Source organism: Procambarus clarkii, chromosome 71, assembly GCF_040958095.1.
Source record: "Procambarus clarkii isolate CNS0578487 chromosome 71, FALCON_Pclarkii_2.0, whole genome shotgun sequence".
Taxonomy (NCBI): domain Eukaryota; kingdom Metazoa; phylum Arthropoda; class Malacostraca; order Decapoda; family Cambaridae; genus Procambarus; species Procambarus clarkii.
Window position 1 is genome coordinate 12,145,783 of NC_091220.1, and position 14,695 is coordinate 12,160,477.

Here is a 14,695-nt window from a genome sequence, read left to right on the forward strand (position 1 = left end):
TCCCATTCGTACTTTGTGTATTGCTTTCTCATCTTTTGACGTTCTTGATGTTACGAGAAAATAAGTTTCCTTAATCAGTTTCTCTAACTTCACTTCTAAGCCTCATGTTGCTATTTACATGGCATTTGTTCTCGTGAGTTGTGTATATTCATTTCTTGAACCCAAATGAAAATGTCTGAAAATTGCTGGTGTTTCGTTTTCCTCACAGTTTAGCAGAGAGCCTGGTCTTTTATGGGTACTCATCGACACAGAAAGATGGTTAAACTAGGTGAGTCACAACACCTTGGTCACCTTTGGCTTACGGCATCTCAAGGTAATAAAGGGAGGTGAAATTCAACACATGGATCACCTGCAGAAGATCAAGGTGTTAGATAAATCACAACACGTTAACCATTCGCATCAGTGACACGAGGTGTTCTCAAGGGCACCAACAAACCTTGGTTACATACCAACATGTCCTCAAAAACATTACACCGCATTTTGTACTCTATTATCCCCAAAATACGGGGTACGATGTAAGATAGCAGCTCACAAACACCTCTGTTTTCTATGGATAGGTTGGTTAGGTAAGTGTCTTGGGATCTCACGTCTTAGTACCCTGTATTTAGTCCATTGTGAAAACTCAAGAGAACGGGTTGCACCACAGGCTAGAATATGAAGTGAATTATAATACTTCATACCTCCTGCATGCATTCAAAGTGGGAGCCTCAAGTGAGACTGGTGTGCGAGGCTGCACACCATTTTAATAAGTCACCAACTCAACAATTATTTTACTTAGGAATAAATACACTGCAATTTTTCCTTGTCTCTTTATTTGATAGGTAAACTGAGGCTGCAGTTTTGTTGTGTTTTGAAAACCTGTTGCATACTTATAATGGTTAACATAGGTAGTGTTGTGGCGGGTAAAGAACCATGTGTGTGTGTATGCAGGCGGTGAACGTGGAGCCCTTTGTCAACACCTGCCGCTGGGACTACTGTGGCTGTGACTCCCAGGACCGGGAGACGTGCGCCTGCCAGTCCTTCGCCGCCTTCTCCAGAGAATGTGTCAACACTGGGGAAATAACTGGATCATGGCGCTCACCGGACTTGTGCCGTAAGTTTCTAACCCACATTTATCTATATTTCTTTACAATATGTTTGTGTTCAAATCATATATGCAACTTTGTCCAGTCGTGTTGGTCGAGTGGTTAAGGTGTCCTGTACGCCAGACGCAGAGTGCTCCTGGCAGTTTGGGTTCGAGTCACTTCTGGGGTGTGAGTTTTCAGTTGCATATATGCCTGGAGACCGTTCAGGCTTGTTCGCATTTGTGTTCCTCTCGTGTGCCCCAAAGAATGAGGTGATTTGATAAAATACCATGCCCAAGATTACCATCAGAGTGCCGGCGGGGTTGGATGGGGAATTAGCCTCGGCTACCATCCTCTTTTGTTCGGTCGTGTTGGTCGAGTGGTTAAGGTGCCCTGTACGCCAGATGCAGAGTGCTACATACAAACACACACACACACATATATATAACATGGTGGCAACAATCTTATTGGAACGACTTACGGACCATTAGTGATGCATGTCAGCTACATAGTTTTCCTCAGACTGATATACACCAATTGAATCTACCCTGCCTCCCCCAGGCAGCATACTGGAAAAACTCTCCTACTGTAACTGTTCCTTCCATAAAGTTAACTTGCCAGTTATTAAAAAAATTAAAAATATACATTCCTACTGGCTATTCAATACTTAGGTAACTTCAACCTGTAAGGTGTTGAAACATAGTCAGTAGTTTACATATTCTCAACTAATCATGTCGCCAGCAGCGCTGTAAAAACCCCGGGACCAACCAGCTGACACGAGATATGAACTTGTTGACAGAGAAATCACAATGGCGTGATATATCAATGAAAATCATTTTAAAGCATTGGAGTGACTTGAACATGCATTCTTTTTTATGTACTTGTTTTTCTCCCTTGTTTTTCTCTATGAACCACCCTGGTCATTACACTGCTAAATTTTTTGCTGAATTAGAATATGCTGACCTTCACAAGTCTCATAATAATTCCTATCATCTTGCTGTGTTTAGTCCAAATATACTGTAATACGAGAGGCTGATAAATTTCAGTCCAAAACACCATCAGTGCCAAAGACGATTTGCTTAACAATTTAAATATGCTAATGTTTGCCCCAATCTTCAAAAAATGAAGAGAGTGCGCACAAGGAAACTATCCACGCTCCATCATCTTGATCTGAGAGATGTTATCATAAGGTACCTAACAAAACACAACCTAATCAAAGCATCGTATCAGCCTCATCAAACTTCGCCAAATGACTCCATGGAAGTGAAAAATGGTTTAATTAAATTATTCACATTTCTAGAAACTTTGTCAATTCAATGATCATGTGTTTTTTGTGACTTTCTTAGAGACGTTCGATGAAGCTCCATACAAAAGATCGTCCCCAAAAATATAGGGGAAAAATAGTAGGCTTGATTAACACTGACTGCCAGCACTTAAATTAGTTGTAAGTGAAAATGAATGTGATGTATAATGTTTCAGGGAGGTGCACCACAAAGCTGCATTTTGTGGCCCGCCATCATAGCAACATACATTGCTGACGTTACCAAAATCTCTCGTACCACTTTCAGTATATTTGCAAGTGATAAAAAGTCTTATGGAAGACTAGTTGATGAAAAAGTGTTTATATGGAAAATCACTCATGTGAACTGTCAACAGTGCTTAGCTTAGTGAAGGAAAAATATTAATCTAAGTTCAAACTTAAACTTCAAAGTAGTTCTAGAATAAATGGTGATGAAAAGTTTTTGGGGAAAATATAATGTGGAAGTCACTACATGAAGATTGCAGTGACATGGAAGATGCGTCACTGTAGCACACTAACTGTGGGTGATCATCAGCCGCACACAGTGTGACACAACTTGCCACTACCAGTATTATAAACCTATATAACAACTTGCAAGTTTCTTAGAGCACGAGCCGTGGGTGTAGCTGCAGAATACAGCAAGGAACTGACATCATTTTTAAAGTAGAACAAAGTACAGGAATTTATGTTGAGAAGTACAGTCCAGGAAACAAGTCCTCAGCTGAAAATATTGTCCTGCTCCCTGTAGCAAAATAAAATACAAGTCAAAAAGTACACAACTAATTAAAAATGGTTGAACAAGGGGAAGCAGGTGCAACTTAATAAAAAAAAACGAGTCACAGCAAATCCATACCTGCCATAGCCTTGCCTGACCCTGTGTGTTCTGCCGCCACACTACACCCACCCAGCCTCTGCAATTGTAAAAGCTCTTCCCAAGGTTCTGTTATTTATATAATCTTAAACTAGTTTTTAAGGTTTTGCAAAAAAGTCATTTCATTTTCTTTTAACAATTTGTTTTCATGTTTGAGTTATTCATGTTACTTAATGAATATTAAACAGATTCCTTTGTTGATAAGACAGTGCTTAAAATATTGGGATAAATATTTACAACTTTTATGGCATTATCCATCTTATATGCATAGGATTTCAACCTATTTAATAATGTAATAACTGTGCACTGACTATATATATAGAGTGCATTACAAATGTTAATGTGACTGCAGCACTGAGGTGTGAGGGGGGCCTGGTGTACAACCCGTGCATGCAGGCCAGCCAGACCCGGTGTGGCCAGGCGGAGGACGAAGAGTGGCCAGAGTTCTGTGTGGAGGGCTGCGACTGTCCCCCCAGCCTGCTGCTTCACAACGGCCGCTGCATCAACCCCAGCAACTGCCCCTGCACCTATCACAACAAGCAGTACAACATTGGCGACATCGTGTTTAATGACTGCAACTCTTGGTCAGTAGCCTCTTGTGCTAAAAGCAGTCTTAGACAATTGCTGTACACTATCTACACTTGTCAAATATCTATATATTTTATTTATTTATTTATTTATTTGTATACATGAATTACATTGGGTTTGTGAGAGTACATAACATTGGTGTTCTTACATTCTTACAAAGTCACTAACATGCGTAGGATTTCGGGCATTTGAGACAACCTTACTTCATATTCAGGAGCCAATTGAGGAGGTAGCAAGGTACTGTACAGCCTTTTGTGAGGTGTTGGTGCAGGACCTTCATGGTCACATGATGCATTAAAGGTGTCGGAAGAAGTATTTTAGCCTGCTGAAAGCCATTCAGCAAATACTTATACTATTTGTTTTTTTTTAGGAAACCTGCAAGATGGAATCGCTTTTGTACCGTTTAATTTCATTTTGTTCATTTATTATGCACCCCATACCCAGTCTGTGGGCAGTAGTGGAAAGGGTTACGGAGGCACATAATGGGTTCAGTTAATGTCTATATCGATAGTCTTTTATGGCATGTATATTCAACCAGTTACATATTGACTAAACATTTGTAGAATATATAGTAGAGACCTTTGCTGTTTTTTCAGCATGAAGCCCGTCTTCCATTTTCTCACTACTGAGATTTTGTCTTCAGGTGACCTGCCATATTTTAATTTAAAATATCTTTTGTGTTAATTTTTTTCTGTTCTACAATATGGCATACTTTACTGGATATGTTTTCCATGCTGTGTTACCTGTGGTATAAATGTTTGATGTAGCATCAATGTCACCTGTGGCACCACTGTTACCTGTAGCACCACTGTTACCTGTGGCACCACTGTTACCTGTGACATCAATATTACTGATGGCACCACTGTTACCTGTGGCACCACTGTTACCTGTGGCACCACTGTTACCTATGGCACCACTGTTACTTGTGGTATCAATGTTACCTGTGGCATCACTGTTACCTGTGGCACCACTGTTACCTGTGGCACCACTGTTACCTGTGGCACCACTATTACATATGGCAATATTGTGGCTGGTGGCATCAATGTTACCAGTGACCCAAAGACCCAACCGAAATTGCTGCACAACCACATCAGAAGGTAAGCAACAGTGAAGGAACATGTAATGAAACTGAGGATTGGGGCAGACAGTTTCACTACAAATGAAAAGGAGGTGTGTGAAGAACTCAGTAAAAGATTCCTGGATGTCTTCACATTAGAGCAAGGAGAAGTTCCTGAACTAAAAGAGGGAAATGTTCAACCAGGCATCACTGGAGGAGGCCCGACACTCAACGCCTCCACGTCCTCCTCAAGCCAGGCAGAAGACAGCTTGAGAAGGGAAAAGAATCATAAGACCAAAAGCCAAATGCCCATGGGTGCACAAATCCTACGCAATCAACGATGCTGAAAGAGAAGGAACCTGCACACGACACTGCAAAAGGCCAACATCCAGAGAAAGCACAGGGGCGAATAAGCACTCATTAAGGTGCTCAAACGCTCCCCCCAGGTAAACCTGCAGAACTGTGGAAGTTTCATGCCAATCAAGCGTGCGGGTCCGACAGATCCCATGCCATGCCCCCAACGAAAAGAATGGGGAGTCTGCCAGCCAGGAAGACTCCTAAACCTCCAAACGCACCCAAAACTGGGAAGATCCGAACTCAAAAGAGAACGGGTCCATCAAAGAGGCATAAACTGGGTCTCGCAGGAGGTATGCAGCAAGAACATCCCAAACCTCCTTTGCGGAGATACAAGAAGTAGAAAACCTCCGGACCGACCGGACCGAGGTACCCAAAGGTGCTTGGAATTATACCCGGGGAGGAGCCGAACCCAAATCATACTCATACAGGGAAGGGGGTAAGAAAACGCCTCCCCCTGTAACAATAAGCCCCGCGAGGAACCTAACATGCAATGCGGATGCTGCCTGTACCCTAACAGCAACATCATCAGAATAAAACTGGAGCACAAGCAGAGAAAACGACTCGCAAGACTCCGGGTCAAAATTGTTGTTAACCCAACAGGCAGCATGAAGGAGGCAAAACAGGTGACTGTCACCCTGCGACAAGAGCACACAGCAACCTTCAAACCCACACAAGGCAGGCAGGAACTCGGAAGACGCATCCATGGGTCCACCGAGTCCCGACAGGGTTTTCCAGGGCCCATAGGGTAACAACTACAGGACGCCCAGGCAAGATGTTGCTAACCGGTTAACACCCAAACTAACAAGGGGAAGATGCTAACACTGAAACCCCTATGACGTATACAAGCACGGGGGCCTAGCAGAGGGCCACCAAAACAGTATCGGGAACTATAGTCCCACTAGGCAGACCCCCACCAGGCAAAGAAAAACAAAAGAAAAGAAAACCCCCGCAAAAGTACACCGTCCCCAGAGGCAACAGGAACCGGTCGCCGCGTAGGTGGCAGGTCGAGCAACACTTTGATGCCCTAACCAGCACAACACCGCTCCCTACCCAAGGCCAAACAAGGGCCCCCAAGCCCCAGCTGGCCCCAATGGCGCGGCAAATGCCGAGCTGCAAGAACCCCTACGGGAACAGTTCCCAAACGCCCCAGGGAAGATAACTCTGACATGCAGGGGTAGTACTCACAGGGTGCATAGGGAAGGAAGCCCCTAAGCGCATGCAGCCCCGGCACTGACGAGGTAGTTGCCTAACGCCTAACCTAACCTAAGGCACCTAATAGCTGAGTGGACAGCACTTCAAATTCGTAGTCCTGAGGTTCCGAGTTCGATCCCCGGTGGAGGCGGAGACAAATGGTAAAAAAAAATTCTTTCACCCTGATGCCCCTGTTACCTAGCAGTAAATAGGTACCTGGGAGTTAGACAGCTGCTACGGGCTGCTTCCTGGGGGGTGTGTAACAAAAAAGAGGGCTGGTCGAGGACCGGGCCGCGGGGACGCTAAGCCCTGAAAGCATCTCAAGATAACCTCAAGATACTCCTGGCCACCACACACCACAACAAGACAGCAGAGAACCCCACACAGGCAAACGTCGGCCAGGAATTTGAGGCCAGAGAAGCGTCTGTCCCGGTTGACATTAGCTTACGAACTGGAGAGCTGGGCAGCTGGCGTGGTGAGGTCTGGGGCCCCCCCTTCCCCCCTTGGGGAGGGGAGGGGAGGGCTGTGCGGACAAGTGGTAAGGCAGTAAAGTGTGATGTTTGCTTGTTTGCTTGTTTCCTTGGGATTGTAGGGAGTTTCTACCTCTGTTCGGTTTTTTGTTTTAATTTCTTACCATGTAGGGTTTGTTTTGTTATGCTTACCTTTAATAATAATAATACAGTATAATAATAATAATAATAATAATAATAATAATAATAATAATAATAATAATAATAATAATAATTTATTTAGGAAAAGTACATACATAGCTGCAGAGTTACAGTACAAACATTCTGTTTGACTTAAAGATAGAGGTAGTACATACAGTACCTAAAGCCACTAGTATGCATAGTGTTTCGGGCAAAAATGGTTGCGTAACGGTTGCCAAAAACGGTTGCCTTTCTGGGTGCCTATCCCCAGTCAATGGCAGATAAGGAAAACCCTCAACCACAGGGGGGTGTTCCAGGGCCATTGCTCCCTGAAACCTCTCTGAAGGGGCCAGGTTCCGGCTCTGGTCTCTGGTAGGTCTGAACTCCATAGCTAATGTCCCGGTCTAATATAAAGTACATTAGCTCAATAAGCTCCAGGGAGCCATAGGGGCTCCCCACAGAAATAAAAGTAAAACATCTGGAGTGTAAAAACTTTGTAACAAATCACCAGCATGGGTTCAGAGATGACAAATCTTGCCTCACAACTCTAATAGAATTCTATGACATGGTAACAAAAATTAGGCAAGAAAGAGAAGGGTGGGCAGACTGCATATTTTTTCATTGCCAAAAAAGCCTTTGACACAGTACCCTATAAGAAACTAGTACATAAGTTGCAGAAGCAGGTAGGAAGAAAAGGGAAGGTTCTCCATTGGATACGGTAATACCTAAAGAGCAGAAGACAGTGAGTCACTGTGAGGGGTGAGGTCTTGGAGTGGCGAGATGTCACTAGTGGAGTCCTGCAGGGTTCAGTCCTTGAACCTATCCTGTTTCTGATATGTGTAAACGATCTCCCAGAGGAAATAAATCTATTCCTCTCAATGTTTGCTGTTGATGTGAATATTATGAGTAGGATTAATACAATGGAAGTAAGCAGGAGGCTTCAAGATAACCTTGATACGGTGAATGAATGGGCCAACAAAAGGCTACTAGAGTTTATCTCTAGTAAATGTAAAGTAATAAAGCTAGATGCGGGTGCAGGAGACCTGACACAAGGTACCAAATAAATGGGAGATAAGGTCGTCCACGAAGCCGGCAGAGAGAAGTATCTTGGAGTTGATATCATGCTGAATCTCTCTCCTGAAGCCCACATCAAAAGGATATCATAAGCGGAGGATGCAAGGCTGGCTAACATCAGAAATTAGTGCAGGGAACCATTTAGAACCTTGTCTACAATGTATGTCAGACAAATCCTGGAGTATGCGGCTCCAGCATAAAGAAGACAGAAGAGGTAGGGGGAGAGACATGATTGTCACAAAAGTTATTATGGAAATTGACAGGGTAGATAAAGACAGATTATTTAATACGGGTTGGAAGGGAAAACTCGCACACGGGGACACAGATAGAAACCGAGTATCCAAAGGAGCCACGAAAACATGTGAAATAATTTTTCGGTGTCAGAATAGTTAATAAATGGAATGCATTAGGCAGTGGTGTGCTGGAGGCAGACTCCATACACAGTTTCAAATATAGATATAATAGAGTTCAATAGACTCAGGAACTTGTACACTAGAAGATTGAGAGTTGAGAGGTGGGACTAAGGAGCTGAAGCTCAACTCCTGCAATCACAATTAGATGAGTGCAGCTCGTGCCTGGGAGGAGAGTGGTGATCATGACATTGTCCACAGCCCATGCCTGGGAGGAGAGTGGTGATCATGACATTGTCCACAGCCCATGCCTGGGAGGAGAGTGGTGATCATGACATTGTCTACAGCCCGTGCCTGGGAGGAGAGTAAGTGATCATGTCATATTGTCCACAGCACGTGCCTGGGAGGAGAGTAAGTGATCATGTCATATTGTCCACAGCACGTGCCTGGGAGGAAAGTGGGTGTGTACAGAGGTCAAGTGCAGTGCCCGCTGTGCTGTGGTGGGAGACCCTCATTACACTACCTTTGATGGCCGCCATTTTGACTTCATGGGCATGTGTTCGTACTACCTGGTCCAGGGTGAAGACTTCAGCATCGAGGCCGAGAACACGCCCTGCGCTGGCACCATTTCTGATGTGAGTATCCATCACAGCTCTATTGAGCTCCACACACAAATGTGTGTGCTTAATTGTACTGTACCTCTAAACCATTGTACCAGACATGTACCGCTAAATCACAGTTAAAGACTGGTACTTGTAGGTCACCATACTAATAATCTACTTCAATGCATGAGGAATAAATTTTATGGAGTCGTTGTTCTAGAAAGTGTTGCTTGTTTATTAATATTTGCACTGATGTTACTCTTTAATATCAAACCCATGTTTATCATCAATTTAGTAGGCCTCTCCTAATTGTTTTGTGAACCCAGGCTACTGATACAACATGTACTAGAGGCTCACATTACAGTGCCCATTCTCTGTTGATGCTCATGGGAAGAGCAGAGTAGATGACCTTATGGCAAGTGTCGGGTAGATAACATGTTTACAGAAGGGAATAAGATTAATGACCTACTATTGGGAACAGTAGAGTAGATGACCTTTGAGAAGGGATTCAGTAGGTGTAGTTGTCTCATGTGTGCTGTAAGTAAAGTGAAAACAAGTTGTTTTCTTCTCTTTACTAATAAAAATGTATATCTTGGGAGAGTTGAGATAATATAGGTGTTGCCAATATGCATCTATATGTGAGGGAAGTTCTTGGAATTTTGAGGGGAGGTCTTAGAATTGTGTGGGAATCTTTGGGATTTTGATGGACGGTTTTATAATTGTGTGGGAATCTTTGGGATTTAGATGGACGGTTTTATAATTGTGAGGTATGTTTAAGAGTTGAGGCTTTTCTATGCATATAAGGTATAGCTAGGGATTGAAGTCAGGTCTAGGAATTATAACAGAAATGGAAATTTAATTTTGGAAATTGTGAGGTAAGTTAACTGGTTGTATTAGTGCTAAGAAATATGAGACAGATTTATTAATTTTGGGATAGACCTGTAAAGTGTGATGTAAACTTACGGGCTTTAACATAAGTATTTAAGCCGTTTGGAGGTACCCAGGAATTTTGAGTAATGCCTAAGACCTATGGAAGAGCTAGGAATTTTGAGGGTGGCTAGAAGCTCGGTCTTAAGGTCCTGATTTTGTGATGTAGACGTTGTAGCTGTGAAGAAAACCTGCAAATTCTTAAAAGGCCTAAGGATTTTTGTGGACAGTTGAGCAAGTACTAAAACACATGTTATTCTCCTGTAAACATGCATCAATAGCTCTTCCTCTCCCTACAGAACATGCACATCCAAAATGCAGAGGTGGTTCATTTTCCATCTTGTACCAAGTCGGTGACGATACGTATAGGGAAAACTGTCATTCACCTCAAACAGCGCAGGGAGATCACTGTCAATGGCAATGAGCTCAGGAAACTGCCTACTTGGGTCAAGGGCGCATATATCAAGAATCCTTCAAATCTGTTTGTCTTGGGTAATACATTATCTTTGTCTTTATTGCCTATCATACATCAGATGTCTAGCACTGAGAATTTTATGTAAAAACACACATTTCTTAATAGGTAATTTAATTATTTTTGTTGTAAAATATCAGTAAATGTAATAAATATATATAATTAGTGAGTGTGAGCTTCCATCTTGTGATGGAAGTGTTGATCTCATATTTTGCTGTGAGAACTGCTGCCAGTTTTGTCCTTTTTCATATCTTTTGAACTATATTAATATGTTTACCTTTTACTTATTTACATAACAAGATTACTATTCTTTTTATTATTTCAATATTTTATTATTTTATTCTTTAATATACACATGGTAGCAGAATTGATTGGCTATATAATATGATAAAAAAAAAGCATGGAAATTTGTTGCCTAAAGGCTGTAGTAAAGTAAATGTATATTGGACAGTTGAGCTGACCAACGGGCTGGCGGTGTGGTGGGATGGCCACTCCCGCGTCTACGTTGACGCCCCCGCCAAGTTCCGGGACAAGACGGCCGGCCTCTGCGGCACCTTCACCGACAACCAGCACGACGACTTCCTCACACCTGAGGGAGACGTCGAGACCAGTCCTATACTCTTTGGTAACAAGTGGAAGACAGCACAGGTTGGTGATACTGTCTTGTGAGATTTTAGGGGTACGGATCGTATCATTGTCATGTGAGATTAGTGGTGTAGAGATTGTAACATTGTCATACGAGATTAGTGTGGTATAGTTGGTAACATTGGCATGTGAGATTAGTCGTGTAGAGATGGCAATACTGGTATAAATTTGCTAATATAATCTGTTGTGATGTGAGTGTTAGGTTTTGTTTTTGTATATTTCCTGCCCTCATAACATGTGGTACACAAATACATTACCCCACATGGCCTCATGCATACAGTACACAAATACATTACTCCACATGGCATCGTGCATACAGTACACAAATACATTACCCCACATGGCATCGTGCATACAGTACACAAATACATTACCCCACATGGCCTCATGCATACAGTACACAAATACATTACTCCACATGGCATCGTGCATACAGTACACAAATACATTACCCCACATGGCCTCATGCATACAGTACACAAATACATTACCCCACATGGCCTCATGCATACAGTACACAAATACATTACCCCACATGGCCTCATGCATACAGTACACAAATACATTACTCCACATGGCATCGTGCATACAGTACACAAATACATTACTCCACATGGCATCGTGCATACAGTACACAAATACATTACCCCACATGGCCTCATGCATACAGTACACAAATACATTACCCCACATGGCCTCATGCATACAGTACACAAATACATTACCCCACATGGCCTCATGCATACAGTACACAAATACATTACCCCACATGGCCTCATGCATACAGTACACAAATACATTACCCCACATGGCCTCATGCATACAGTACACAAATACATTACCCCACATGGCCTCATGCATACAGTACACAAATACATTACCCCACATGGCCTCATGCATACAGTACACAAATACATTACCCCACATGGCCTCATGCATACAGTACACAAATACATTACCCCACATGGCCTCATGCATACAGTACACAAATACATTACCCCACATGGCCTCATGCATATGGTACACAAATACATGTATCCACATGGATATATTTGAATGTGTATTAAAACACATTTGTATTTGCATATAAATATCAAGAAACAAATGGTTGTGTGTGTGTGGTTTTTATGATACATCTTAATGTAAATTTTCATGAGCTAGCTGCATGTTTTCAGAAATTTAGTTACAAGATTTTGCTTTATTTTTTGCAAGATATTACTGCATATTAGCAAGTTCTTATTGTATATTTGCACAAGAGCTCCCTTTTGTGTTTTTCAAAGCTGCCATGCAAGTGGACCACCATTAAAGTGTGTATTACCTTTCACAGGTATGCCCAGACGGACCAGGGGTAGATAAGACGAATCCTTGCGACAAGCACGTGGAGATCAAGGCTCAGGCCGAGAACTACTGTCAGAACGTCAAGTCAAGAGTCTTTGCTGGTGAGAACACCCCTGCTCTTTATAATCTTGGCTTTCATTAGTATCTTCAGCTTTCGTACTTATGCAAGATCTTGTCTATATAACTGCATGCAAGTCTTAAGAGACACAAGACGGTTCACCTATAAATTTTAAATCCCTTCATAACTATACTCAGTCTAACCTAGATTAACCTAATCTATCCCAACTCAATGTAACCTAACCAAACTTAACATAGCCTAAGCTAATACATGCTAGCCTAACAATATATATGGCTTTAACCCTTAACATGCTCGGGGTTTAATATCCTGTCATCCCCACAGGCGCATGTCATTTTGAAAAAAAAAAAATTATTTTTTCTTTCTAACCTGTTAATTTGTGTTCACTGACCACGGGAAAAATAATAAAAAAATCGTAAGTGGCATATATTGCCCGCTATAGGGCAGGGAAGTCTGGCAAATTATAGGCGCTGACTCAGCGTGCGTCCCAGGCGGTCTGTTGCACGCAAGCTGTCAGGCCAGAGTTGCCACAAAGAGATAATTACCGAATTATTTCAATGTCTCTGATTGATTTTTCATACTTTTTTTGCTGTAATATTATTCAATAGTGTGTAGTTTGATATATTTATATAATAAAATGAGCGAATCATTGGTGTACTCAAAAATATGGTGTGCATATTATTGATTCAATTATGTTCATCAATCAGTGAACAAATACTTTGTCGGTTATTACACTATAAGCACAGGTTATATATAAGTATCTGCATGTTTTGTTCACCATAACGAACCACTAAGTAGCTATTATGAGTCAAAAAGTAATGAGGAGTGACCGCCGTGTACCAGCCAGCCACTCCCGCCCTCCCTCAAGTCATCTGACTCACCCACATTCTCCTCCCACAATAATGTTTTTGCTATAATTCACTATATACAGACGTTATATATAAGTATCTACATGTTTTGTTCACCATAACTGTACATCTAAGCTTGTATGGTGAGTAAAGGCACAAAGATGTGGCTACTCACACAGTCAGCTGATCGGCGGCCGCCCTCAAGGTCAGACGCACTAATATTTCTCCTCCAACAATACTGTGTGGTGTTATTACGCTATATACACACATTATATATAAATATCTACCTGTTTTATTCATCATACTTGTACAAATAAACTGGTATGGTGCCCAAAGACTATCGTGGTAACCAGTAAACAACACCGTTGTCTGCACGGTGGCATCGTGTAGACGACGCCACCGCCCTCACCAAAATGGCGGCTTCAAACCTTCTCTTGCTGTTTATACCCTCTATACGCACGTTATATATAAGTATCTACATTTGTGTTCACCATAGCGAACCACTAAGCTGGTATGCTGAGTGCAGTCAATAAAAGGTGGCCACACACAGTCAAAAGACATCGCCACCACCCTCCCTCCCACAGCATTACACCTCCTTCCATGGAGCACAGTGCTAAATATCACCACAATCCTGCTATTATCAGAACCCTGGTCAGTTTTATCACAGTCAGGGGTCTTCTGTAATAATATCATCGCTACATAATAGCATGAACAAGTATAATTTGGCCTTTTTAGGCGATGCTGTGGTCACAAGCTGAACAGCAGTGCTGTTAGCTCATGCTGCGTGTGTCAGGCTTGGTTGCTCACTCAATACTGAGGCCAATAACACCCGGGAGTTTGGCCCACGATTTTTTTTTAAATGGCGTCTGTTTACAAGAGCCCTGATGAAGGTGTGGTGAACCCCGTGTATCCGCGGGCTGTTTAAATCTTGCGTAGTACTCCAACACATCATATGACGTGATGCGCAGTTGACTGGAACAACGTCCAGCATGTCATATGACGTGATGCGCACTTTAAGGGTTAAGGGTTAAAAAAGTAAGTAATTTCAAAAAGTCATTTCAGGAGGACGGGTTGCTGTGGTAATTACAGTATATAGATATTATCTTTCTTAGTAATATATGCTGATGTGTAGTGTGGTGCTTGCCACAACTGGGCATGTGCATCATCAGATGTATGCTCAGTGCTATTGCACATGTGTAACTAGATGGTTTATGCTTACTAGTACTGTGCACATGCAACTTGATATGCACTACTACTCTATATTTGCACTGTGATCACTGTGATG

General features: G+C 42.3%; 1 protein-coding gene across 1 annotated transcript in view; it reads left to right on the forward strand.

Moving 5' to 3' along the window:
- Positions 1-14,695, forward strand: part of LOC138356208 (mucin-6-like) — a 95,301-nt gene that overhangs the window by 35,437 nt on the left and 45,169 nt on the right. The window contains exons 13-18 of the mRNA XM_069311940.1: positions 931-1,093; positions 3,588-3,819; positions 8,942-9,137; positions 10,331-10,523; positions 10,955-11,151; positions 12,476-12,587. Of these exons, the coding sequence (XP_069168041.1) occupies positions 931-1,093; positions 3,588-3,819; positions 8,942-9,137; positions 10,331-10,523; positions 10,955-11,151; positions 12,476-12,587 (1,093 nt within the window). The remainder of the gene's footprint in view (positions 1-930; positions 1,094-3,587; positions 3,820-8,941; positions 9,138-10,330; positions 10,524-10,954; positions 11,152-12,475; positions 12,588-14,695) is intronic.